Genomic DNA, 27,736 nt, shown 5'->3' on the forward strand with positions numbered 1-27,736 from the left:
TCACTGAAGACGCATGCGCGTCGCTTTGGCAAATAGATATATATTAAGGAAGGCACTACGGATAGTTTGAGTTAATCGGGAGCTTACAAATCTCTGCTTTATTTGTTAGCTTTAGACCGATTCCACCTGACTGTGAGAAGTAGTACAGCAGTAATTATGTCCTGAGGACTAGAAACGTTGCTAGTCATTCGTGTCAAATTAGAACTCGGCTGTCTCTAACCAGGGTGTGGTGAGCAATTTTCCTAGCTCTGTAATTCTAACATAGTCGATCTCATGTAAGGGTGTGACGTACGAAGGTAGGCAGCATGGCAGCCTGCGGAAAGAGGCCTGAGCATCGCGGCCCCGCTGAGCTGGTGAGAAAAGAAATAAGCCTTGTAGCAATAGAGGGGGGAAACGCACTGTTTCATAGGGAAGGGGTGGTAATCCTCTTGTTCGCCAGTCTTCAGAGCTAACCAATGGAAGCTCAATGCTACATTTCCCGTTCTTTAGAACTCTGCTGATTTGCTCACTGCATGCTCCTTGGGGTCTTTGGCAAAGAAAATAACGTAGCTATTGATGCATAAAAATTGAAATACGACCTAGATGCCAGAACAAGTGTAAGAAATAGAAGGCTGACTATTAGGAATGGTAATTCTTTCAAAGTTATACTCTGGAAGGGATTGGAATAGCCCACTCCTAATCCAGAAGCTCCATTTCTGAATGAGATTCCCCAGTTATACAGCTTTGGAAAGTAATGTAATCAGACATGTTATATTGTTTGTGCTGCTCTTATCTCAATTAGTAGAAGCAGCCTGGAATGGTACTTTCTTAGCCCACCAAACAAGTAAATGCAATGCATTAAATCCCTGAACGCTGAACTGGATTATTTCATTGTCTTCCAGTGTTTGCATTCTGACATTCAATGTAATGAAGAACAAGGGGAACTTTTTGTTTAAAGATCCTATGGTATTGTTTCTTGGGCTTCTGGTTGGTCACCATGGAAAGGAGGATAAAATAAAATAAATCCAGTCAAGTTCTTAAATACTGTTATTCCTTATTTCCATCTTGCTTTGACTCGGGTTACAGGTCCAGCCTTTCATCTAAACTCTGAAATACACTGCCTTTTCTGGGGGCCAAACATATATTGAAGGAGTCACTTATCTAAAACAGTTGAATAGATTTTCCATTTTTGGAAGCACATTGTTTTTCCAGTTTCTGCTTCTAGGAACAAATAGGGCTGTTGGTGTTCTGCTGTTATGAGGCTCAAGGAAGCAGCTAGCTGGCAACTGTAATGTACTAGGACAGGGGTCCCCAACTCCCGGTCCATGGACCAGTACTGGGCCACGGCATGCCAGCAACCGGGCCGCACAAACAAGCAAAGCCCCATCTGCGAGATGCAGGCAGCACACAAAACCACACACCTTCTGGTCCGCGGAAAAACCTCTCTCCACGGAACCAGTCCCTGGTGTCCAAAAGGTTGGGGACCTCTGTACTAGGAAGTGATTAGGTGGAGGAAAATAGCACAGGGTCTGTTTATGATCTCTTGGTAATTTAAAGTGAAATCCCAGTTCTATAGGAGCAGTAAAAAAAATAACTTGTCTATGTCAAATTGTATTATTGGCAGGAAAAAAAATTAAGATGAGATAATCAGGAGTGAAAAGAAAAAATCTGTTATATGCAAGACATAATCTAACAGATGAATTGTTTTAATCTCTCTTTAATGACCTTTCCACAGGAAGGACGATAGCTTTTGAATTAATCTAACAACACCTTTTTTGTGATTTCCCTTTACACATTTCTCTTTTCTTTTCCCCCCTAGTTCTATGATGAAGCTGAAGCTCGGAAATACACACATAAGTAAGGCAATCTTAGGCTGTGAGAAGCAGCTTATTTATAGAATTTATATATTTTTAAAACTCAAATCAACCATAGCATTCGCATGGCACATAGCCCAGTGATGGCGAACCTTTTAGAGTCTGAGCGCCCAAACTGCAACCCAAAACATCAGTGAATCTGTGCAATTGCACAGTAATGGTTGGTTTTGAAACCTGGGTAGGTTATTTCCTCCACTGTGGTTTACAAATGCTTCCCAATTCCCCTGCCTTGGTTTTTAAAATGATGAGATCTGCCTATGATATGTTTTGTGGGTGATTTTCAATTTCTAATAAGAATTCATCAGAAGAGAAGACCTTAGTACCGTAGGCAGAGTGGTTGCATTCATACAAAATATTTGAGCAGATCAGTTACAAATCTAGTGGCTAGATAAGCCCGGTGTGCTGAATTGGTTTAGAGCAGTGATGGCGAACATTTTAGAGTCCGAGTGCCCAAACTGCAACCCAAAACCCACTTATGCATCGTCGGGTGCCCGGTGGGTGTGGCCCTTTGGCTGGGTGTGGCTGCGGTGGTAATGGCAGACTGGGTGAGACTAAAAAGTTCAATCAATCAATTCCAACTTTGCGAGATCTTTTTTTTTTTTTTTTCCGTGAGAAGTTGAAATTGACTGATTGATGGAACCTTTTTTTTTTTTTTTGCACATGACGGCAGAGGCCTAAAGCGAAAAGGTTTTATAAAACCCAGCTGAAGGCCTAGGACTGGGGCGACGGCGCGCGTGCCCACAGAGAGGACTCTGAGTGCCGCCTCTGGCACCCGTGCCATAGGTTCGCTACTACTGACATAGCCCATCAGTTAAAATTTCCAAATAGCTAATTAAAATAAAATCCATTGGGTTTCACAGTACATCATATTTAATGTATATAATGTATAAGCTACACTGTATATTAAGCAATGTTAATATATCTTCATTTTATTTAAGCCATTAGGTTATTAGTTACAAAATACATTTAGAGTTTTTGAAATACAGTACATTGTCAGATTTCTCTGAGATCTATGTCTCCTCAGATTTAGACATATTGTACTTGAAACAGAGTACTCTTGAAAATTTATTTGTATCTTTTTTTTACTGAAATATGGATCAAAATAGATTAAAACTATCAGAATATTACAAAGAAGGTAGTCAGACAGAGCTTCCCATATCACAGTTAAATTGCAGTTACAGAGTTTGGTGTGAATGTGGCAAGGGAAATAAGGCTCTTTTGCAGAATGGAAATAGAAGTGCCATCATGAAAGGTTCTTGAGTGTGTTGCTGTAAAGGGAATGATTCCCTAAAAGGAATTATGGTAAGTTTATTCTGAGAGTTTGAAAAACATTTGTCCATTTGGCACATTCATATGGAGAGAAACCTATGTAGCCTCATGGTTGTTAGCAGCCTCTGTTTCTCCCTATTCTGTATGGGGGGGGACTGAAAGGGAAGAGAATTGAAACCACCTTAAAGAATCATAGTGGATTGGCCACCTTGTATTTCTTAATGTAGCAATAGCAATAGCATTTAGCCCTATATACCACTACATAGTGTTTTACAGCGCTCTCTTAAGTGGTTTACAGCAGGGGTCCCCAACCCCTGTTCCGTGGACCACTACCAGTCCGCGGCATGACAGCAACCGGTCTGCACAAACAAACAAAGCCCCATCCACGGGATGCAGACAGCACACAAAACCATGCTCCCTCTGGTCCGTGGAAAAAACCTCTCTCCACGGAACCAGTCCCTGATGCCCAAAAGGTTGTGGACTTCTGGTTTACAGAGTCAGCATATTCCCCCCAACAATTTTGGGTCCTCACTTTACCGAACTCGGAAGGATGGAAGGCTGAGTCAACCTTGAGCCGGTTGAGAATCGAACTGCTGGCAGTGGGCAGAGTTAGCTTGCAATACTGCATTCTGACCACTGTACCACCATGTACCATTTCTTCTCCTGAGTACTTGGAATAGATTGCTTATTGTCTGTGCATAAGCATCTTCATGCAATTTCAAGAATGAGTTAAAAAGAAGCTTACATTTTCCTGTAAGTATTCAAGAGGAATGCTGTGCTGTATATTTTTCCTTGAGGCACTCATGTATTTAATTTCCATCTTCCAGCTCTCGAATGATTGAGATTCAGTCTCAGATGTCTGAACGGGCAGTGGAATTGCTGGGTCTCCCAGACAATCGTCCATGTTTTTTGCTGGATGTTGGGTAAATTTGTTGCCTTATTCTTAAGGGATTAATCTACCAGAATAGGAATGGGTTTATTTTTAAAGTGTATTTCCTAGGAAGTGATACCATGTTTGCATAGCCTGCCCACCCAATCAATATAAGCTCTAAACTTCTTTTAATATCTAAATTTTCAAAGTCACCTTAAAGCATGACTGGCTATATATCAAAAACCCTTCTTTAGGAGAGCAGCAATTAACTTTAAATGCTCAGTGTTGAATCAGGGCCCATTAAGTCCATTGTTACATTCCCCTGAAAGTATCTCTGTGAGGTTGAAGGTAGAATGATGGCTTCCCTGTGACCACCAATCTGAGATTTTTTCCATATTTAAAATTTGAAACATAGAATGTTGGGTTGCCTCCCTCCCAATCAAACTGTGCTGTACCATTTAGCTGCAGTTCATCATCCAATAAATGCTGTCTGATGTCCCTCCAGATGGAAATAAATATGCAAATTGAGTATTAGAATATCACTGTGGTATCAATAACCAAATCAAAGTTTGCCTTGCCTATACTGACATATTATGTCCTGAAATTGGCAATTTTGGGGACAAGGAATCAATGAAATAGGTTATTACCCTGATTCAACAGTGTGATCAATAGAATTATAAGAGGGGGGAGAGTGTTTGTAAATTTAAGTCACCTTTCAAACAGTTGTAAATTCTTGAAGTAAAGCAGTTCTTTCCCTCTCCCGTTAACCATATCATTTTAAAATCAGTGTGTTCTGCATTTAGGGTAGCTTTGCTTTGATCCAAAAAAAAAAAAAAAACTTAGCAGATGTTTTTGAGTAGCACAGTATATCTTCATGCAGTTTAACATTTCTTGATTCTTCACCCTGTCTTGTTTAGTGAAAAAGAGAGCAGATGTTTATTCATCCTAACTGTGCTTTTCCTATCAGTTGTGGCTCTGGCTTAAGTGGTGATTATATCTCTGAGGAAGGGCACTGTTGGGTTGGCATGGACATCAGTCCAGCAATGCTTGGTGAGTAGATCTCTTTTTTGCTCTCTCCTTAGCTAAACTTTCATGCCTGGGAAATGGCACTGCCCTGTTTTCTTTATTCTAAATAGATGTAGCCATGGAGAGAGAAGTGGAGGGAGACCTGATGCTAGCAGATATGGGCCAGGGAATTCCATTCCGACCTGGAACATTTGATGGCTGTATCAGGTAAGAATTTGTAACAAGCAATACCAATATCCAGTGACTACAAGATAGGGAAAATATCATATTCACTGCCTTGAATTATTTTCTTGCAGTATTTCTGCAGTTCAGTGGCTGTGTAATGCCGATAAGAAAACTCATAGCCCTCCAAAGCGACTGTATCGATTCTTCTCAACTCTGTATACTGCTCTGGTAAACTTCAGTTTTTCTGTTGTTTAATTCCCCCCCCGCCCCCCCAAAAGTTGATGATTAAGGAAGGTAAGAAATCCTATCTGTGTATTTTACAGCTTGGCAACTAGCTTGTATATAAAGTATGAGGGGAGGAAAGTAAGAGGGGGAGAGGGGGAGCAATATAATTTCAGAAATATTTGCAATGTCTTGAAAAATGATGAAGCAGACAGATTCTGTTTTCCCCCTTTTACTCGCTATTCTGAGAAAACTTGGGAAAGAGTTCCGTCTTCATTCTGTGTTCAGATCAGTAAGAAGACTGATCTTGAACTCAAGTGGGAATTGCAGCTGTCCTAGTGGATAGGCTTCCCTAGCAAAGAAGGTTTGGAGGCAAGAGCAGTGTTTCTCAATTTCAGCAACTTTTAAGATATGTGGACTCCCAACTCAGAAAATGCCTCAGCAAGCCATGATAGCTGGGGAAAACTGGGAGTTGAAGTCCACTTATGTTAAAGTTGCCGAGATTGAGAAGTATTAGGAATAAGGTCACTTCAACATTTATTTCTCATAAGTAAGATCATGGCCAGATTGCAAGATCTCATATACAACTGACATTTTGTTTTCTAGGCCCGAGGAGCCCGCGCTGTTCTACAGTTATACCCAGAAAACTCTCAACAGGTTTGTGCTTTGGGGCTGGGGGAATGTAGAAGAAGGTAAATTTATGTAGGAAGTTTTTTTTTTGTGTGTGTGTATTGGGTAGATTAGCAAGAGCTGATCTTGATTGCTTGAACAGATTAAGTAACTCACTGTTTTTCATACCTCTGCAGCATAATTTAGGAGAATTCACATGGTTTCAATATTGTTCACATCTTTTAATGTATATCCTGCATATAACCTACAAATATCAGCTTCTGTCTTATAAGAGGCAGAGACATGAGGAAGCCATGCCCAGATGTTTGTTTGGGTTTTTTTTTTTTTTACTTCTTTGGTTTTAAAGAGCAGGGAATCTCTAAAGTTCTCTGGGGGAAAAGGAAATGGTACAGGAAATTTGGGGAAGGAGAGGAAAAGAGTAAGGAAAAGATGTTCCTATTATGTTTAGCTTTAAGATGACTCGCATTTAGTTATTAAAGTGGGCATTTCTTCACATAGATTCAATGTAGTTCTAACTGAGCTTGTGATCCTCTAATCTAGAGGCTGGCAAACTACAATCTGTTATGTTTTTTTTATGCAGCTTGCAAAGTGAGTGGGTGCATGGGTGGGCGGGCAGAAAGCAGATTGCCAAGTCTGAGCCAATGAGTTCCCAGGGCAAGATGCAGGGCTAGGAGTCGGGTGTCTTGAGCAGCAGCATCCATCAGCAGCCGCCTTGCTGGCAAGCTGGTGCCTTTCAATGCCTGCCACACTTTTGCAGATCTGCCAGCTATACCAGTGTTAAGAGAGGAGGGGAAGATTTGACCTTTTACAGAAAAGTTTGCCAATCTCTGTCCTAATGCCCAGTAGAAGTGCAGAAGCAACCCCCCCCCAAAAAGAGGCAAATTCCTTATAATAATAAAGGAGGATATGGGATGTATGGAATGTTCTGTTGGAAGAAGGAGCCTGGCCCGTCCCATCCTCAAGGCAGGTCTGTATTGCTAAGAAGAGAACATCTCAGATTCAGTGAGGTTCTTTCTCTTGGCAGCTGGAGCTCATCACCACTCAAGCCATGAAGGCGGGTTTCACAGGTGGCATGGTAGTAGACTACCCCAATAGTACCAAAGCCAAAAAGTAAGTCTTTTGCTATCTGGGGGAGGATGGTACTTCAATGCACAATGCACACTGCATGAAGTTTTTGGATCAAGAGTGATATGAATCTCTGCAATCAGCTCAGTGCATGCATAGCTTCAGGTTTTTGGATAATTGACTACTTCATGTGAGAATTAAATGGTTTAATATGTTGTGTATATTTAGGTAAAGACTCCTCTTGAGACGCTTTTCATGAGAAAACCTTCATCAGACATGGCAGACATGTTCAAATCTTCTCAGCTCTTGTGCAAAATTTAAGGACATAGAACATTCCAAGACATTTAATGCAGTTCTGCAGGGCTGCTCAATTCATTGAAATAAGTCCATTATTTCTCTTTTCTTGACACATCATTTAGAAAATAATTTGATGAGGAAGGACCACTATTCAATACTTTCAGGTAGTCAAAAAGACCCTCTCTTCTGGAGATCTTTGATTGTTTCTAAAAGTCAGTGCTAGAGTAGATGGCACCATCTTTTAGTAGGGTAGCTCCTTTGACCTTTGAGAAATTATTTAAAACATTCCCTTCTTTCCCTGTGTTGTTTGGTATGCTGCTTATCTCTTTCTTTTTACAGATACTTTCTCTGTCTCTTTGCTGGCATAACTGATGCATTACCAAAGGTAATAAAATTGATAGGAAAATTGAACTGCTTTAATCTAGAACACTTCTTTTCCACAATGAAGGACAAAGAAATATTGTTGATAGATGGGATGGCCTTTAATTCTTCTGGCACCTCTCTCATTTCTAAATTCTTGTCTTTTGAAAGGCATGTTTTCAATTCTTGCCAAATTAAAGAGTGTTTTATTTACTAAAAGATATGTTGTTGTTTTTTGCTGGAGAATGACAGGTCCATGTAAGCAATATCTGATCTCTGCTAAGCATGGTTACTGAGCCTCCAGTTAAGATGGTCTGTGGCTTTTAAGTTCACTGCCTGGATCCCTTAAGCGTACTTCCCTGAAAGGGTATGTAAGAATGACCTTGGGACTAGATAACCATCAGACAAAGGGCAGCTGAGTCCTCAGAATGTGGACATGTCAAATGCCTCAGAAGGAATCCTCTTTAGTTTCTTAGATTGTAAAGATGAGGTGGGAGAGAAATTCTTTCAGACTTGCAAGATTCTGTTAATGTAACTTTTCAGGTAAAGTTAGAGCCAGTATTTTTGGGGTGTGCTTGTCTGGACTACATTGTAAGGCTGATGGTTGCATTTTTCGTGGTTGGTGTTTCTCTTTCAATTAAATTCATATGGATTGTTTTATTTTGTGGCTTTGGCAGGGTCTTGGTACAGAGTGCAGTGAAGAAGAGACCACAGAGGCCAAGTTCACCAGTGAAAGGTACCAAGACCAAAACTGGAAGCAGGAGGACCTTTGGGTTTAGGGTGGTTCAGACTGAATTATATTGCTCTTGACCCCAGACCCCAAACTACAAAATAAGAACAAGAGTGGTTTGCCTTTTAGGATACGGGGAGAAGCAAGAGCCTATAAGCAAGTTGTCTAAAGCAAGTGTTGCTTGCAGTGGAATACCTTCTATGGCATGTGGGCTTGATAGGCAAATCAGCAACGTCTCCTCCTCCCTAAAGCTGTGTAAGGCTACACTCACCCTCTTCATGGCTTGGAGGAGAGACAAACAGCAATAGCCAGAGGATCATTGTCGTGGTAATCAATAGCCTAATTGTCATGTTTTCCTGCCTCTGACACGCTGGTAATGGAAATGCTCTGATTTGGTAATTATATGAATTAGTGGATATGTAGCCCAATCTTACCTAATCTAGTTTTCTCCCAATACTGGCTGGGAGTTAGAAAAATGAAATCCAACATCCTTCCTCAATAAGGTTGGAATAGTTTCTGTCATTTGTTGCACTGGTCTTTTAAACTATGGTAATATACTGTACAATAAGTCCATATGTTGTTACTTCATTTCCACTAAGTTTTTTTTTTTTAAATTCTAGTCATTTCAGCAAAATCACATCTTCCTATATGGACTACTCTGAGGCTTTATTCTGATTTTCACTGTCGGAGGCAAGATGAGCCTACTTTAAAAGTGGGACCGTCTCAGTTACTGCCCCAGTTGACAATTGACAAAGACTTTCAGCAGTTTGTACAGTTTTCTACCTGTTGGTAGACCTTTTAAAGGACCTTTTAAAGTCCATTGAAGGACCTTTGAAAAAGTGGTAATTTTTGTGTTGCTTGTTTGCTCTATTCTGTTTTTTGTTTCTGAGGCCACTTCGCACTGAACTAAAGTAAACAATTGATAATATTTTTGTTTTTCTCAAGGATCCGGTTTAGAAATGCCAAAGGGAAGTCAGTGAAGAAGAGTAGAGACTGGGTGTTGGAGAAGAAAGAACGGCGACGACGACAGGGCAAGTAAGTTTGAACTCTGCAAGATTCTTTCTGTTCCATAGAATAGGCCCTTGTTGTCTCAGAGCAAAATATGGCCTCCCTTTTGGGGAACCTTGACAGATCCCTCCAACTAAAATTGCTGAGAATTGTTGGTGTAGTTTCCTATCATTTTTAGGCAGGAAACAGATATGAAAGCTGTGTTTGCGTGACATGGCTCACCTTGCAATCTCTTTTGCAGCCAAATGTGCTGGCAACATCTAATAGCAGATGGCTTAGTCAGACTTTCTGTGTCTATTTTTCCCAGTTTTCTGGAAAAAGCAGCTGCTACTGCAAAGGTTAGCATTTCCCTTTCCTCTCCCAGGTATCATTTTTGCCACAATGAACACAATTTATACTCTATACTGCACTTAATTTTCAAGTGCAGTATTGTATTGTTTCTTTTCCTTTGTTGATCATTATTTTAAATAAATAAATAAATAACTCGATCTTTGCCAAAAGGCTGAGAATCTATTGGAGCATGATCAGGATCAAAGTCAGGATTGGTGACTGTCTCCGCTACCCTCATGAAAATCAGACTGGACATTGAGACAAAATGCCAGGAGTCTTGTTTTTACAACACTTCTCTATGACATTGTCTTGATCTTGTGACAGAAGAGAGACAATTAAATCCCCAGTAAGTCATTCATATGGCGCACCAACCCACTCCACCAACTTGGTCTTTTCATACATTATTTTTAGCGTTTGCATTTGTTGCATCAGATGAGGAGAGCACATCTTTCTCCTTCTGTCCTGGCCATTTTTTACAGAGGCATGATTGAGAGAGTTTTAACAAACTGCATCACTGGTTTGGTAATAGCAGTGCCTCAGATAGAAGGTCCATACAGAGAGTGGTAAGGACAGCTGAGATTATAGGAAGCTCGCTTCCCGTTATTCAGGATACTACTTATAAGCGCTATGTGCTTAGAGCTTGAAGCATTGTTAGAGACCCCACACTTCATAGTCTGTGTCTGTTGCTCCCCTCTGGGAGGAGGTTTCAAAGTATTTATAGCAGAACTAGTAGATTCTGTAACAGCTTTGTTCCTTATGCCAGCCGTCTTTGCCATGTATATGTATACATTCAAACTAGGCTGTGATGTTTCTATGTCATATATGTGTATGTGAATATATACATAATGGTATTTTTTGAGAGCTGAATGCAACAAAATTTCATTTTAATGTATGCTGATTAGTGTACATTTAAAGTGGCAAAGTTTTTATTCTGTTCTGTTATATTCCTATTACACCAAGTCAAAAGGATAGAGCATACTATTCTACTAAGTTAGATTTAAGCTACTTAAAAGAAAATCTCCCCCCCCCCCCCAAAGACCTGGCTTCCTCCTATGTGTGACCATAATCCCAACCACTTTCTATGCCCATTTGTGCCTCTTGCCTTTCCAAAAAACATTGATAATTGTCAGTTACCAAAATTGTCAATGTGATTTCCTCACCACCACCGCCTCCCCCTCCCAGCACTTGAAGTTTTGCAAAAATCCTCTTATCTCTGCTTCCTGCATTTTGCCCACTCTTACTTTGTTTTCTTTTATGGTTTGTCTGCAGGAGCGTAAGAGCAGACACAAAATACACAGGTCGAAAGCGGAAACCTCACTTCTGACTTCCTGCTAATTGGACTGAAGTAATTCTTCGGAGTTTTTGGGAGCTGGGCTGTTTCATTGTGGAGTGGAACAGGAGGAAGCAGATTGATAATTTGAACAGAAGTTGCTGAAGACTTCCAGGCTGGCCACAGTCCCTTCTCTGCTCCAGCCTCTTTAAAAAGAACTTCTCACACAGAATATCGGACCCAAACAATTCACTATTTCTTTGCTGCCTGATTCTCAGAGCCTCCTTTGGTTTTTCATGGTTTCAGATTGTGTCGGTTTTACTACTCCAACTTTCAATTAAATGAAGTCTGGGAAACAGATTCTGCATCATTGCTAGTTGGTTTAAGCTGCTGCAAGCCCACCTCCCAATAGCCCCCAATGTATTTTGAGATTTCCATGTTTGCTTTTAAAGCTGGAGGAATGATAAAATTGATATTGTGACCTAAAGCTATTCTGGACCAGAACCAACACAAGCAAAAATCTGGGCTTAGGAGATCAAGCATTTTACCTTCTGTGCCTTAAAAAAGGTGCTGGTGGACACCATCTTATTTTGAGCTCTATGCTGAGCAGAAGCAAATCAGTTAAGAAACACAGCACTATTTAAGATTTTCTAGCTACTGACATTTTAAAAAGGTATGTATCATATCAGAAACTAGAAAATTAGTTAGTTTCTTGCTATGGGGTTCTGCTTTCATTTCCAGGAGTATGAAAACCTGAATACTTATCTGCTATAATAAATGATTCAAAAGGTATACACCTTTAAAATTAAATTCTGTATAACCAGCTCAGAAATCATGTAAGTACAACTTATCCCCCTCTATGTTCTGGTTCACGGAAGACTCAAAAGGATGAAATATTTGATATAAATATTCTTTATTATACATAAAAGTTCATTCATAAAAGAAAGCTGTTTGCCCCCTGAAGTTTGGAGGTGGTGAGGAAAAGATATTTGGGGACAAATTAAGCAAAAAAAAAAAAAAGAGAGAGAGAGAGAGAGAGAGATTGAAATGTAGAAAGGAGGCAATAGAGGATTAGTTCCAGATTCCCCAAGTGGAAAGTGAGACTTGAGGGCCACAAGAGACAAGGGCACTTAATTCACATTGTACAGCAACATTACAACTCCTGGGGAGGCCTATATGACATTGTAGGTGAAATGTCTTCCCCTGCAAGAATGCTGAATACTGCAACAGGTAAGACTACAGTGGCACTTCAGAGGGTTTTTTTTTTTTTAAGATTAAAGATGATTGACACATTTTCTCTCAGTATCTGGAGAGATTCCCAAAGCACAGACGTACTAGTAACAGCTCTACTTGTGACATGCAACAAAGGAAGGTGTGAATTGAGAGCAGTAGCTGCCTTAGTGCTGCAGCAGGGCTATTGCCCCCGTGCCGATTGTAGAAAAGTTAATTAAGGTCACCCAAACCGGGGGAAATAAAGGAAGCAGCATAACAGTTTCAGAAGGTGGGGGAACTGCCATGAGCAAAATTGAAACTTGGTTATAACTATTCAACAGAGGTTATTTTCAATATTTACTGGCTACTATGGAAGAAAAAACAAGAGCCAATATCTCAGCAGTCGGTTTTCCAAGTGTGAACTTCACCTGGCCATGTTTTAGTTCTGGAATTGCAAGGTTGCACAAAGGTTTTTGAAGCTCATCTTGATTCCTGCAACGAGGATTATTATGTAAGCTCACTCTATCCTTAAGCAGACTCTATTGAAGTTTCTTGTTCCACCAATAAGCCATTTCTGACTAAGACAAACTGATGAGAAGCAAGCATCCCTTAGGTGAGAGGATAGGAGAGTAGGTTCTTGGTCCAGAAAGTTACTGTATGAAAGATACTGCTGGTGTTGTGAAGCAGCTGGAAGAGCTAAGTTAAGATTAGAGTGCTGGGATGTGGGGTAAAGATTTGGCAATTTCTGTGTAGTCTGGAATAACCACAGGAGGCAGCTTGTGGCATGTAAAAGGGAGAAGATGAACCACCCCACCATTTTTGTCATCAGAAGTAGGTCCAGGCAGCTCCTCTAAAAGAAAATGTGGGAACACCTCTGTCTGCATTTCTCTTTCACTTGAAATCCTCAAGTGAAGCAGCCCACAGAAAAAGAAAGGATAAGTGGAATTTGATTAATAATGAGCCTTTTGCTGTTGGTCAATGCAGTGGAAAAGTAAAGAGTCAGATATTCAGGTAGCGAGAGTGAAATTTACAGTGGCAGAAGCTGGACTAACCCAGTTGGTCTTAAGCACAAAAAAGCTAATTCAAGGCCAAGGAGGTTTTCAGTCTCTGGCATAGCTCAAGCACCCAACATGTATTGCAGGCATGATGTCAGTGGTAACTTCATTGAAGGCAGGTCCTCAGCTGTTTTATTCCAGTGGGCACAACTGGATTTTCAACACAACTACAGACGTCTTTGTCCCAGTCACAAAATACCTTTACCAGAGGGCAAATGAGTGAGAATTCTATTTGCTCTCTAACTAAATTGTTAAAAAGTTTATCACCTGCCTGACTGACTTTCACCTTTTTTGCAGCTACCATTTTATTTTCTAACAGTACAAGGGCCAAAAAGCCAACTTTGAAATATAGCTTTAAAAAAAAAAAAAATTGGGACAGAAAGTCTGGTAAGGACCAAGGAACGCCATGGACACATTAGTACCACAACCATTTTAATAGGCCCTCCATATAAGGCTGCTTCTCATAATATTTTAAACTTGGATTTGTTGTGTTGCGTGACAGAGGAGCTGCAACTTGTCTGGAACACATTTCTAAAATATGCATTTGTAAATTCCCATTTCATCATCCACCAGCTCTTGGTTAACACACCCAGAAGACCTAATTGGATGTGGTGAAGCTTACCTCTGACTCCTCCAATTTAGCTGGTTGTGTGGAAGTAATTATTTTTGTCCTAATTTTGTCCTAATTTCATGTTGCAGATCACCTTTCTGCTTTTTTAAGCAAACAAACCTTGAATGACATTTTAAAGAAATAACATTACATTTTGCTTTCAGGAAGGCAAGAGAAAAGAAGCCCAGTGCTTCCTTGGAAATTGAAAAAGACTGAGGTTTCCACTGAACAGAAATGGCGCTCAGAGCAGAACTGTGGAAGACACAGATTTGGGTCAGGTGGGCCATACTCCTGGCTGGGCAGCTGCAGAATAAAAAAAAATTCAGAATATCCTAGATGAACAGGCCTGCAACACTACAAAAGGGTGTTTTTAGCCCATGGCTAAAAAAGAGGAAGACTGGCCTTGCCAAAGAGGCTCCCCTACCTCTTACAAGCAGCAGTGCAGAGCACACAGTTCTGGCGACAGATGATGATGACCAGACCTTTTCCCTGCCAGGGCAGGGATTGGATTAACTGTGCATAGCTGTTGTAGCGAACTCTTATTTTGGGGAGAAGAAAGAGGACCTCACTGGAAGGCAGGGAAAGGGGATTCGGTTTGAAGAGATCTGACCATCAAGGAGAGGTCAAAAGGTGGTAGAACTGCCAAAACCTTGAGCATGTCATGCACACACTGCCTTCCCACCATCCCCCCAGCACCATCCCTCCCCCAACACGTACACTGTACTTAACACATAGTGTTAACACAAATAATCATGCATTAGAGACGAGAGTGCTGGTCCACCAGTATTCTCCAACGGCGGGTACAGGGTTTGGATGGGCCCAGATGGGTGGTGGGCTGGGTGCCTCCGGTGCTCTTATTCATCTCCTAACTCCCATAAGCGATATTCTTGGATGGTTGCAGGCTTTTAGCCAAATATTCCACCAATAGTAGAAGCAATGACAATTCCCAGAATGACGCAGCAGATGATAATCATAATCTTCTTCTGCAAGAGAAGGAATAGCAATAATGCAGACCTGTGAGGTGTCCCTGAGCCTGCATAGAAAATTACAGCAAAGGAAGAAGAGAAGCAGGGCTGTTCCAGGGAACTGCTCTACTCCCTGAAATGATTTGATTCCAGATAGTTCACCTATGGGATGCCTTCTTCGCTGTTCCTTTTCTGCTATGTTTTGGGGGATTTAAGAAGGTAGGTCAGGGATTGTATCTTTTTTATTTCATTTATTTAGCTTAAAGAAATGGAATTTGTGTTTTTTTCTTTCTCATCTCTTTTTCCTTTCATTTTGACTTTAAGTGTGCAGGCAGTGACTTAATTCTTACTTTAGGCTGAAGACTATGATAACAATATTGCAGATGTCTTTTTTAAAATTTATTGTAAGAATCCTATTGGCTTTAAGATCATTTAGGTGAAAGGGGCCTGATGTGAAAGGCAGTTTGGAAGCTATTACTCATCCAAAATGCAGCTCCCTGCCAGATGGATGATCAATGATGACACAGCAGAATAGCAGCAATCTTACAGGAGCTGGACTATGGCCTCTGGGTCCAGTTCAATGCAATGGCTATCATCTTTTCAGAGCACTTAGCAATAACACTTAGACTTATATACCAGTCCATAGTACTTTACAGCCCTCTCTGAGCAGTTTACAGTGCCTGCATATTTGTCCTCCTTTTATTGACCTTGGAAGGACGGAAGATGGAGTCAACCCTAAGTCAGTTAGGATCAAACTGCTGTCTGTGGGCAGAGTTAGCCTGCAATACTGAATTCTAACCACTGTGCCACTTCAGCTCCTTTCTCATAGTTTATCTTTATGGTTCAGTTTCTTGTTACCTTTAGGCTTGTCTGAGACAGGTAGAATCTGCCCATCCACCTCAGGCATTTCACAGGCAGGCTAGAATCCCTCCTGTGAGAGGTCCAGTGGAAAAAGTTGGAGCAGGACTCCTTAGTGGCAGTCCCCAAGGTGAGGGTGGCCCTTCCCAGCCGTCTTTTTGGAAAACAGCCATGATTATACTATTCCAGTGGATCTTTCGGCCTAGTACAGAGTGGAAGTATCTTATGCTTTAAGATCTAAGGAAGGGGTTTTATTTGATTGATTTTAATTGTTCTGACTGTTCTGATTTTGATCTTATTGTGACCTGCCCAAAGTCGTCATCGGAGGAGGCAGTATGTACATTATTACAAAATAAACAAATAAACTCCCTGTGTTGAAAATGTGTATTTTCAAGGGTTGATGCAGAGTTGCAGTGTTTGAAAAGGAACACGGGGGGGGGGGGGGAACAACTTCCAACAGCAATCAAGAGAGAAAGGGGGGGAAAGGGAGGGAGGGAGGGAGAGAGAGAGAGAGAGGGAGAGAGAGAGAGATCACAATCTATGTTATGTATCTTTGTATTTCAAGGCAAACTAGGTCTGAGCAAGTCTTAATGTTTTCTACTACCATACTTTCCTACATCTGCCAATGCATCTCTGGGATACCATAGGATGGCTTAACATACACACACACACACGCACACACTCTCCTTCTGTACACATCACAGACCAATGCTCACCCGCCGTGCTTTGCTCTGGTACTTTACAGCTTTTTTGGTATCTGACACAGCCCTCTCCACATAGTCCACGGAGTGTTCCACATTATATTCAATGCGGTCGATCATCTCGCCCTGCACAACGGGGGATGCATATAGATTTCAAAAAACGTGGCTTGAGAGATACTGAGGTTCTCCCTATTACCTCTTTTCTTACATCCACATGGAGTGGGAACGGCGCTTTCAGTCTCCTTTGCCCTGCATTTGCTGCCAGACCTGTCATCAGAAAGAACAAAAGAGAGCAGAATGACGAGGTTGAAACTTTGTGATTTAGGGCTGGATGTGGGGCAAGGAGGGTCCTGAGTCCTCACTGGGATACTTTATGTCACATGCCCCCTTATACAGATAGTCCTCAACTTACAACAATTCATTTAGTGCCAATAACAGCACTGAAAAAAGTGACTTATGACCATTTTTCACAGTTACGACCTTTGCAGCATCTCCATGATTATGTGATCAAAATGCAGATGTTTGTCAATTGGTTCGTACTTATGACCGTTGCAGCATCCCAGGGTCATGTGATCCCCTTTTGCAACTTTCTGAAAGCAAAGTCAATGGGGGAGTCAGACTTACTTAACAGCTAGGTTACTAATTTATCAACTGCAGTGATTCACTTAACAACTTGGGCAAGAAGTGTTGTAAAATGGGGCGAAACTCACTTACCAGATGTCTCACTTAACAACAGAAATTTTGGGCTCAATAGTGGTCATAAGTCGAGGACTACCTGTACATATTTCCCCAACAGCTTTTATTTTCAAAGATTATGGCAAAATGAGATGGCCTCAGAGCTATTCATCAACTCATCTGAAAAACATGCTCCATCAAGTTATTCTACTCGTACCCAGCCTGCCACTGCATCAGAAGTTATCCTTAAGCTGGTGCTTTTCTTCTTCTGCCTTCATCCTTGTTAGTTTTTCTGTTATGTATTTCAGGACTTCAAATGAGTAGGTTAATAATTATCTCATTTTAAAATTTTATTTATTTTATTTCTAATCCACCTTTTGTAGAGGAACTCAAAGTGCCATACAAAGGACTCCCTCCTTCTATTTTTTCCTCTATCAGAAAGTTTGGGCTAAGAAAGAGTACCAAATCCATAATCCTCTAGATAACTTCTGTACTGTACTTGAGGAGAGACTTAAATTCAGATCTCTCTGTTCCTATTCCAACATTTTCATCACCATACCACACAGGTTGGTATACACAAAGCTTTCTTAGAAATGTTTGAGGAAACAGAGGAAGCAGAGGAAAAATCTTTAGCAGTAAATAATAAAAGAACTGCTTTAATATTCACTATTGCTTGGTCCACTTCAGGCTTTATTGTTCTAAATTTCTTTTAATCTTTTATGGTATGTAGTTTTCACTTTGAAGAGGCCTCAATGGCAGAAGTACAAATTTGAATTTGAGACTCTCCAAACTATTTATTCAGGATTTATAGTCTCAATATGAATTCCAAATGCTTTTCCAAGCCTAGGAAGCTGAAGTCTCCCTTTCCCTGTGTTTTCAACTGTACATGATTATAGGGTGGAGGTGCCTAGACAAAAATTCTAGAGTCTTACTCTATTGTCTAATAAAACACACACACACAGAGACAGAAAGCAAGGAAAACACTACTCCATAAAAGGCACTCAGCATCACAAAGGCACAGCTGCTGTAGCAGCATACCAAGAAAAGAACCACAAGTGCATGCAGAGAAAGTCTCCCCACATTTATTACAAAGCAGCACTCATTAAAACATATATGACATGCTTGTAAAAGTAATGTTTACAGGTAGTTCTCAACTTATGATCAGTCATTTAATGACAGTTCAAAGTTTAAGATGGTCTCCTCGGAAAGTGTGTTTTATGGCCTGTAAAACAGTTCTGGTCATTGTAAAATGTTTCCTCACCCCATGGTTGTGTGATTGCAATCTGGGTGCCTTATGACTGGCTGCCAAGTGGCCCACAATCATGTGATTGCCATTTGCAATCTTCTCTGCCAGCTACCCCACAAAGTCAATAGGGAAGCTGGTAGGGAAGGTTGCGAGCTACTGCTTACCTATCAAGATGACTTTCTCTCATTTCTGGGAGCTGGCTGAATGAGCTGCCTGCCAAGGGGAGATGAACTTCTTTGACAGGATGCAGAAATGGAACTCATTCTGATGATTTGAGCTCCATTTCTATAACCTGTGGAAGGAGTCCCTTTCTACACGTGGAGGAGACATGAGATCCTTCCACAGGGAGCAAAAGCAAAGCTCAGATCCTGATTATTTGAACTCCATTTCTGCATCCTGCCAAAGGTGATCTTTTCCACACATGGAGCAGAGATGTCATTCTTCAGCAGGCAGCTTTTTCAGCTAGATCCTAGAAAGGGGAGGGAGCTGAAATCCAAACACAGATGCAGTGTAATAAAGTAAGCAGCCTAGAGCACCTCAGGAAGGTGGGGTAAATGTGCCTTCTCCAAAAGCTGAAAATCCTGCTCAGATTTTGGCAAGGAGAATTTTCAGCTTTTGAGCAGAACCCCCACTGGGTTTCCCTGCCAGGCACCCTGTACTCCTTACCAGGGACTCCATCTGCTTAATGACACACACAATCACTTAATAAACACAACTGGGAGTGTTGAGATTGCGGTCATTGAGTAAATCAGTCACAGGAGTAGTCATGTGATGTCTTGCTTAATGACCACTTGGCTCAATGACTGAGATTCCATGCTCAATTGTGCTCATAAGTTGAGGGACTATATCTAGAACTTTTATGTTGTTCAGAAAAATATGGGGGGGGGCTCTCTGCTTTCCAGGATTTTGGCCTAGCTGACTTAAAATCCTTTTCAATCTGCCTTGATAATCTTTGAGGTTAAATAAGATACTAGAATTGCAACCTCCCCCACATCCACTCCTGATGTGTGGACCAATTCTCAAAATTTTCAGCAATGGCCATGTGGGTGACTGTTCTGGGAATGAGGATTATGCTACTTGGTGAAGCCTTAATCACGTTAACTAGCCTAGCAACTTTTTCTTAACTCTCAAGAAAAATCCAAGCAAGACTGAGTACCAGAGGGAGAACATTATACAACGAAAGATTGGGTCATTGAACCTGGTGTTGTCTTCAGCTAGTGACAATTGGATCCAGCCCATCTCTCTTAGATTCCTGGGAACAAGTCTTGAATTTTTTATATGAAGCACATATGCTGTAACACCAACCTATTCTTCCCTCCTCTAGCATCTTTTCTAGACAAGCTAGCAACTTGGCCATCACCCTTCCACTTCCCAACAAGACTGAAGGAGCATGCAGAATCATGAAGCAGCCATGCAGCATAGACATGCAATTGTCCCAATTCTGGGAAAATGGGCATTACCTGCCAATACCTGAACAGTCTTATCCGGATATGCACGGTAGCATGGGAGATAGAAAGAGGGGGTCAGGAGTGGTACAAAGAAAGGCAGGGCCAGACAATCAGGAATCAGATGTATTCACCTTTTAAGAGGGCAAGTCTTTCCAAAGGAGGAACTCTCCACTTTCCTCTCTGCCTATTTCTGTAAATGTAGCCCTCCAACCCCATGCTTGAAGTTCCCTTCAGCTCTCCCTGCTTCACTCTCTGTGGGTTGCACAAGGGGGGCATATGGGAATCAACCATGTCACATCATTTCTGTCAGTGAAGTTTCCCAGGAGGTCATGTTTAAAATAAAGCAGACAGACAGACATTTGCTATGCAATCCAACCTTTTAGAAAGCATTTCCTGTGACAGCACCCCAATTAAGGACCTCTTTCCTCAGTAAAGTATAGCTCTTTCCCATACTGCTGTCCTTCTAACATCAGATAAAAGCACATCAATCCACCCAGGCATTTGCAGAATAACAACTCTGCCAGGAACAAACTATCTTGCCTTTTTTTTAAAAAAAATAAAATAAACCTTTATTGAGACTTGTTTTAATTTACTTTAAAAAGAATTGCTTTTATTACCTAAAACTGGCTTAGGTTCTTCTCTAAACCTCCAAAAGGAAAATGGTTCAGAAAATGAAATAATAATACTGTAATAACACAACAACAGTTTCTCACAGGTAGTGAAAAAGTAAAGTGGTCAAAGGCATCACAATAATAAGAGCTACATTTATCATAAATGACACTGCCCTTTCTTTTTGCAAGGTAATTACCACTTTTACTTTATTTAATTAAAAAAGATAATACAATAAATTTAATTAGAACTTAAAGAAAATCAACAGCAGCTAAGAAATGGAAGGAGGCCAAGTGAAAAATCTATGAATTCTATAGGCCAGGGATAGGCAGCCTTGGCTCTTTTATGACTCGTGGACTTCAACTCCCAGAATTCCTGAGCCAGCATAGCTGGCTCAAGAATTCTGGGAGTTGAAGTCCACGAGTCATAAAAGATCCAAGGTTGCCTACCCCTGCTATAGGCAGTCCCTAACTGAGGGAAATTAAAGAGCTTTCCTTCCTCTATTATTTCCACAGAAATATGGACACAAATTTAGCTTCTTCCAGAAAACTATTATTGACAATAATTTACAAAGCATGATCACACCGTGTAGTGCTTTGCACAATAGCAGAAGAAAAATTGCAGGATCAAATGCCTACATCTTGCTTTTTCCTTGTTCCCAGGTCAGCATTCTCTTTTGTCCTTCTTGCGGAGACCTTTTACGTTCAAACTACAGCAAATTTTGAACAAATCAGATGTGGTGGGCTTGATCTCACGGCCCCACCATAATTTTAACAATATGCTTAACCAAGTCCTATAAGAGCCAAATATTTGCATTTTGCATAACATTGAAAAGATATTTAGCTCTAACTTTGATTGGGGGGGGGAAAGGGGACATTCAGTTATGTTAGTCTATATCAGGGGTGTCAAACTCAATTTCATTGGGGGCCACATCAGCATTGGTGTTGTCCTCAGGGGGGCGGGTAGGGGTGGCCTGGGTGGGCGTGGCCTACTGGGTGGACGTGGATGGAGTGGGTGTGGCCTACTGGGTGGGCATGACCAGCTCTTCATCATTCGCATCAGGGGTCCCTGTGGGGGCCTGGGCAGGAGTGGGACAGATCTGAGGGGGCATCCAGAATGGGGGGGGGGCGATGATGCATTTCTTCATTCCTCACAAAGGGTGACACCTCCCCAACGTGCGCCCAGGGGCCGGTCCCTTGCTGTTTCCAGATGGCCTTGTGGAGTTAAGACTGAATGTGTTTCAGCATAGATGGCCACCACAAAATTGTACATTGGCTCCCAGGTGGCCTGGGCTGGGGCCAAGGCAGCAGGGGCCATTCCCTCACTGTTTCCAGAATGGCTTTGCGGGCCTCATGAAACCACATTGCGGGCCGCATCCAGCCCCTGGGCCTTGTGTTTGAGATGTCTGGTCTATATTTTAATACACCACGTGAAAACAAAAGGAGTTAACACAGTAAACAGGGCGAGTCATGAAATGAAACCTTAAGTTGTTTGAAGCAGGGTTGTATAGGGAAATTTGAATCAAAAATAATTTTTTTGTGTGATCCACATCACAGAGCTAACAAAGACATTTATCCCAGCCCTCTATTTAATGTAGGAACTACAGTGCAAATATATCATTGCAGTATCTCTAGCAGAGGGAAGTGTAGAGACCGGAGACTAATTAACAGAGGATTAGATGTTGCTACCAGGTATGCCAATAAGTAAGTCAGTCCATTCTTCTGCAGCAGCTCTCACCTGGCTTTCCACCAACATGGCCATGTCCATGAACATATCATGGAGTTCACGGATGCTGTTTTCTAGCTTGATGATCTCACTGTGCCGGGTCTCAATCTCATTCAATGCCTGCTTTGTAATGTTGGAGTCCATGATGATCTAGCAAAAAAAAAAAAAAGCAGCATTGGAACACTAATGGCATATGGTCCAGTAAGACTTTCCATTCTGGGTAGATATTTCTGGAGATCACATTTTCCTGATTTTCTGTGGCTGGCTAGAACAAGTTTATAAATTGGTAAAAAATTATGGCTTTCTTTGGGGAAAAAACGCAGAGCTTCTAGCACACATGGATTTTTCTGTTGGTGGGCAATGACAGCAGACATCCGAAGAATCAAAGGGATACTGAGTATCATTGCTGTTCTTAGCCTCCCATGAAGAAAAATCCCAAAAGAGAAAAAAAAATGAAACAGCAGAATTAACTATACCATTAACAAAAATAACTTGTGCATGTATTACCATTGATGAATTTGCTACTTAGAATAACCAAACAAGCTAAATAACACACAATAAGTAATATTATGAATGTTTTTCATACTTAATGATTCTTCATATTTATATAACCACCTATCTCGCAATCAGTGACTTTGGGTGGTGTACATATACCTTCATAAGCCATCTAAAGTCACTGAAAGAATTATAAACAAATAAAATGGGGGGGGAGAGGGACTTGTTCATCAAACTGAGGTTTAAAAAAAAATCCTGGCTTAGGACTGCATGCTAATTCATCCAATATATATATTTATTTTAAAGTACAGACATAAGAATGCATACTGTAGGTACAGGCCATAAATGATTACAGTGAATGGTTACTGTACATAATCTGGAAAAACATCAGGAGATTGTCATGGATGTATAAACATGTTATGCTGAGTTCCATAGGAAAAAGGTGGAATTTACATCAAATATTGCTAAGCATAGGCAGTGGAAGAATAATATCCCAGAAGTCTTTGACCATCACCCATTGTTGATTTTGTGATATAGTAGAACCTATATTGTAAAATCAAGAGTCAAAGTAAAGGATTGTGATTCTTTATTATGGTTCCATGCCAGTAGAAAGAGAACTGCTACCTTTATTCTTGATCTTACTTCCTTTTCAACAATCTGACATTCACTTCTAGCAACATGCCCAAGCCCTGGTGGTGTAATGGTTAGAATGCAATATTGCAGGCAAACTCTGCCCACAATCTGGAGTTCAATCCTGACAGGGCTCGAGGCCGACTCAGTCTTCCATCCTTCTGAGGTCGGTAAAATGAGAACCCAGATTGCTGGGGGCAATATGTGGACATTGTAAACCACTCAGAGAGTGATATAAAGCAGGGGCCCCTAACCCCCAGTCTGCAGCCCAGTGCCAGGCCGCAGCCCATTCAGAACCAGGCCACAGAAGTGGTGGATGAGTGCGCATGAAGCTGCATTTGTGAAAGTGGCTTGTGCATGCAAAACCATTCCCTCTCCCCCCCCCCATCTCTGCTAAGCCAGAAAGATTGAGGACCACTGCTATAAAGCACTTTACAATGCCTTGGTAAGGCCACACTTGGAATACTGCATCCATTTTTAGTCACCATGATGTAAAAAAGATGTTGAGACTCTAGAAAGAGTACAGAGAAGAGCAACAAAGATGATTAGGGAACTGGAGGCTAAAACATATAAGGAACTGTTGCTGAAATTGGGTATGTCAAGTTTAAGGACAAGGGGGGACATGATAACAGTGTTCCAATATCTCAGGGGTTGCCACAAAGAAGAGGGAGTCAAGCTATTCTCCAAAGCACCTAAAGACAAGACAAGAAGCAACGGATAGAAACTAACCAAGAAGAGAAGCAATCTAGAACTAAGGAGAAATTTCCTGACAATTAGAACAATTAACCAGTGGAACAACCTGCCTCCAGAAGTGGTAAAGGCTCCAACACTGGAAGTTTTTAAGAAGAGACTGGACAGCCATTTGTCTGAAATGGTATAGGGTTTCCTGCCTGAGTAGGGGGTTGGACTAGATGACCTCCAATGTACTTTCCAAATGTACTACTACTACTATTATTATTACTATTATTATTATTAGTAATAATAATAACTACTACTACTACTACTATTACTACAGAATGGTAGATAAGTCTAAGTGCTATTGCTATTGTAAGGACTCAAAGATGGCACTGCTAAACTCTACTCTCAGAATGAATCTATGGAGAGTCTCAGTCATCCAGGTCATGGTTGTCCCACAGGTACTTTTTCAAAAAGCAACTGGTCTTTGTTTTTAGGTGATGTAGTTGATCCTGCTGACAATTGGTCTGAATGGAGTTTCCTTTGTGGATTTTGGGGAGTCCATATATGCATGGAGTAGCTTCCCCAGGCTAAAGGCGGTACTATTGTGGCTTGTTAATGTCATTGTCCTTCAGCAGTTGTTGCAGGAAATCAAGGACCTTTTCCTTAGAACGTCAGAGTCTCATATGTAACAGTGTCTTTCAGAAAAAGTGTCCGCCTTAGTAGTTAATCATCTTTGCTCAGAATAACTGCAAGATATCTTCCTTTATCAGCCAGCAATATGGTGATGTTTGGATTTCTTCCTAGGGATGTCACTGCTGTTCTTCCTTGAATCGTGAAGTTGTCCAGGTGCCTTTTGAAATGGTACCTTTGGGTCTACTTTCAGCAGTGTGGACAAAGAAAAGATTGGCCAAATCCCAAGGCAAAGGGAGAGTGTGCTTACCCCAGAGGAGAATATAGCTGGATTCCCACTCTCCAGCATGTCCTCCAGTTCCTCACTGGTGGTGGTCCTGCCAGCTGCAAATGATATTAAGAAGTTAGTGGTTGAACAATAGAATCTATCTTTCTTTCCAACATCCAATAGTTCAAACCTCGTCCATATCTCTTACTTGGATCCTTTCAGATGATTCTCATAACTTGCCTCTGTTACCCTTTATCAACATCTCAGCATAGCAGTCAGAACGAAGTCCAACAGCCTACACAAACATATTAATATGAACCCTAGCCCACTTAACACAGCCTGCTCAGAAATACTATAAAATTGATCAAAACTGGTTAGGAAGATCTACGCAAATACATATCTCTAAGCAGAAAGTGATAGTACATATAGAATCAAAATTTCAAATTTTATTTTTTAAAAGAAAAGCAGGGCCCTAATGTGACCTAGTGACACAAATTTCCTTCTTTCCCATGGGCACCACACAATCCTCCCTTCCTACTCACTATATCTGCAAGTAGCTTTTTTCTAATTCCTGGCCTCTTCCACGCAAGACTTCTTTCCAATACACCCTGCTGCCCCCTTCCACTTTTTGATAGTTATCTACTAACCCCTCCTTTTATGTTGAAAAAGCCACCTGGACAGAGCAGATCTCAAGGCACCACCTGTTCTTCTATAGACTGAAGACACGGGGGGGGGGACACTTCATAGCCTCTTTTCCAGCTCTCATCTCTCACACTGGCTTGTTTTGTGGCAGATAGGAAAGGAAATTTGCTTCCTCCAGTCTGCAATTGGGCCAGGCGCCCCAAGGATCACTAGTGGAAGCTGAGAAATGGCGAGGAGTACTTGCGATTTGTATGGTCTAAATCAGGCTTCCGATTTAACATGCTGGCTGAGGAATTCTGGGAATTGAAGTCCACACATCTTAAAATTGCTAAGTTTGAAAAACGCTGATCTAAATTGGTATCTCCCAATCACACCCAGCATTTTATTTATTAGGTTATATGTTACCTAATCTTCCCAGATTCTGGGATGTTTACAACATTAAAAAACCCTGTTAGAAGGTAATTAAAATGTCCACGGTAATAACTCCAAACAACAATAATTCCACAAATATTTAATAGCAAAAAAATAAATCATCACAAAGGCTGATGACATTTATTCTCAAAAGAGTCCTATGTAGGGAAATGGTGATAAACATTGACACTAAGGCTGGGTTTTCCCACTACATGTAATGTCAGAACTGGCACCAGTTTATCGGAATAAGGGCCATGCCCTCCAACTATGCAACTAGCAGTAGCTGTGACTCCAAAACGACTCTAAAGTCACAGATCAGTTCTCTTAGGAACAGCATCAGTTGAGCTGACCCCCCCCCCCCAAAAAAAACGTTGTTAAGCAAAGAGCAATTCAGTTTGGTTAAGGTCAACTTTTGTTTGCTTTATCATACTTGGAACAAGACTTCAAAAATATCTCCCTTCAGGCTAATGGTTACAGTAAAAAACTGAATATCATTATCATAGCTCAAAATCCACTACACTGTCTACCTGAATATGAACTGCATCACAGTTAAATTAGTCTATTTTGATTCTCTGGCTACGGGAATCTGTATCTTTAATTATTATTTATGGATGTTTCTTTTGTAACAATTTTTTATTTGATTTTTTACTATAAAAGAAAGAAATACTAAGAAGAAATTAGGAATGTGAACTTTGCCTTAAAGAACAGAAATAGATTTCATTTCATTTCACAGAGCATTTGGTGGAAAATGGGAGAACATCAGTTGAACAGATATTCTTTCTCAACTTGAACAGGAAGCTTTTAACTATATGTACAACAGCAACCCGACCACAAGAAAAATAGTGATATCACAATAAAAAGAAAAATGATCACAACCAAATTGTGAAAGTAGGACAAACAAGAACAACACAGGACTGCACCATTCCAATCCTCTGTAAGAAATGGATGAACATGGTAATTTGAATGAAAAGAACTAATGAAGAAAGCACTCACTTATTTCCAGCTGTCTTTGGATTCTTCCTTTACACCGTTCCCGGTAATCAGTCTGGGTTGTATTGTATTCTGACATCACCTCCACAAACTTCCGTGATAAGGTAGAATGCTGGGGGGGGGGGCATAATTATAACAGAATACTTCTGAAAAAGTTGGGTACTGGTGGCTTATATATCCATAAGCTTCTGTGAAAATCCCATTTTCCTCAATTTTTAAATTTACAAAGAAAAAGCTCTTTCATACTATGTTGAGCACATGGAATTTATGGAAGAAAATATGGCCAATGGTTTGAAAAGAGGATGCAACAAACCTGTGAGAAATGAGATGCTTACCAATCACTGCTTGCTGAGAATATTAAATGGAACTTTCATGTATACCCTCTTATCAAATAAACAACTGTGTTGCCTGTTTTTATGGGCTTCTTGAAGCCACATGGTTAGACAGATAAAATTCAGTGTTAGTCTACATGAAGACCCCCTTAGTCTATTTTTTATATTCTTGGAATGGATGGAAGAGAGAGAGAAAAAAGCTAAATCCCCCAAAACATTCAATAGCCCATATTTCACTGTCTCTTCAACACTGTATTTGGGGTATTCATATGATTACAGAACAGGCAATGGTGTCCCTGTAATTTCCTTATTTACCTTCCACAGAGCATTATCAATCTGCTTGGTTTCAGAAAGGTCAGATGACGATGTAGATCAGGCTTGGACAACCTCTGGATGATTGGTTTGACTTTGCTCCTTGCGAACATAAGCTCCTTTAGCCCATTTACAAGAGGTAGGGAGG

General features: G+C 40.9%; 2 protein-coding genes and 1 non-coding gene across 9 annotated transcripts in view; 2 read left to right on the forward strand and 1 right to left on the reverse strand.

Annotated features, from left to right (window-relative positions):
* Positions 1 to 43: 43 nt before the first annotated feature.
* BUD23 (BUD23 rRNA methyltransferase and ribosome maturation factor) lies at positions 44 to 11,456 on the forward strand. 3 transcript variants are annotated; one of them, XM_039346238.1, is made up of 12 exons: positions 44 to 353; positions 1,799 to 1,836; positions 3,950 to 4,045; positions 4,961 to 5,043; positions 5,130 to 5,226; positions 5,316 to 5,412; positions 6,013 to 6,063; positions 7,061 to 7,146; positions 7,738 to 7,783; positions 8,436 to 8,494; positions 9,434 to 9,523; positions 11,096 to 11,456. In XM_039346238.1, the coding sequence occupies exons 1-12, from the start codon at positions 306 to 308 to the stop codon at positions 11,148 to 11,150; spliced, it is 846 nt and encodes a 281-aa protein (XP_039202172.1). In that variant the 5' UTR covers positions 44 to 305; the 3' UTR covers positions 11,151 to 11,456. The 3 variants fall into 3 exon arrangements, with proteins under 3 accessions (XP_039202172.1, XP_039202173.1, XP_039202174.1); XM_039346239.1 differs by having other exon boundaries at positions 45 to 229; XM_039346240.1 differs by lacking the exons at positions 44 to 353; positions 1,799 to 1,836 and adding an exon at positions 1,852 to 2,031.
* LOC120309264 lies at positions 8,721 to 8,859 on the forward strand. Its single transcript, XR_005557045.1, has one exon.
* A 2,274-nt stretch (positions 11,457 to 13,730) lies between the features above and the next one.
* Positions 13,731 to 27,736, reverse strand: part of STX1A (syntaxin 1A) — a 56,733-nt gene continuing 42,727 nt past the window's right edge. The window contains exons 6-12 of one of the 5 annotated variants that reach the window (XM_039346232.1): positions 26,948 to 27,056; positions 24,944 to 25,017; positions 22,213 to 22,350; positions 19,879 to 19,897; positions 16,706 to 16,764; positions 16,513 to 16,623; positions 13,731 to 14,956 (exon numbers count right to left, since the gene is read on the reverse strand). In XM_039346232.1, coding sequence (XP_039202166.1) covers positions 14,879 to 14,956; positions 16,513 to 16,623; positions 16,706 to 16,764; positions 19,879 to 19,897; positions 22,213 to 22,350; positions 24,944 to 25,017; positions 26,948 to 27,056 — 588 coding nt within the window. In that variant the 3' untranslated portion in view covers positions 13,731 to 14,878. Of the gene's footprint in view, positions 14,957 to 16,512; positions 16,624 to 16,693; positions 16,765 to 19,878; positions 19,898 to 22,212; positions 22,351 to 24,943; positions 25,018 to 26,947; positions 27,057 to 27,736 lie in introns of those variants that run through there. The other 4 variants (XM_039346234.1, XM_039346235.1, XM_039346233.1 and 1 more) reach the window with 4 other exon arrangements.

The sequence above is a fragment of the Crotalus tigris genome, unplaced genomic scaffold, assembly GCF_016545835.1.
Source record: "Crotalus tigris isolate CLP2741 ecotype Arizona unplaced genomic scaffold, ASM1654583v1 scf7180000017987.690289119674:8195010, whole genome shotgun sequence".
NCBI classification, from domain to species: domain Eukaryota; kingdom Metazoa; phylum Chordata; class Lepidosauria; order Squamata; family Viperidae; genus Crotalus; species Crotalus tigris.

Coding starts and splice junctions, on each gene's coding strand:
- BUD23 (XM_039346238.1), top strand. CDS start 306: ATGGCAGCCTGCGGAAAGAGGCCTGAGCATCGCGGCCCCGCTGAGCTG. Junction 5,044..5,129: donor CATCAGTCCAGCAATGCTTG/GTGAGTAGATCT, acceptor TATTCTAAATAG/ATGTAGCCATGGAGAGAGAA. Junction 8,495..9,433: donor GCCAAGTTCACCAGTGAAAG/GTACCAAGACCA, acceptor GTTTTTCTCAAG/GATCCGGTTTAGAAATGCCA.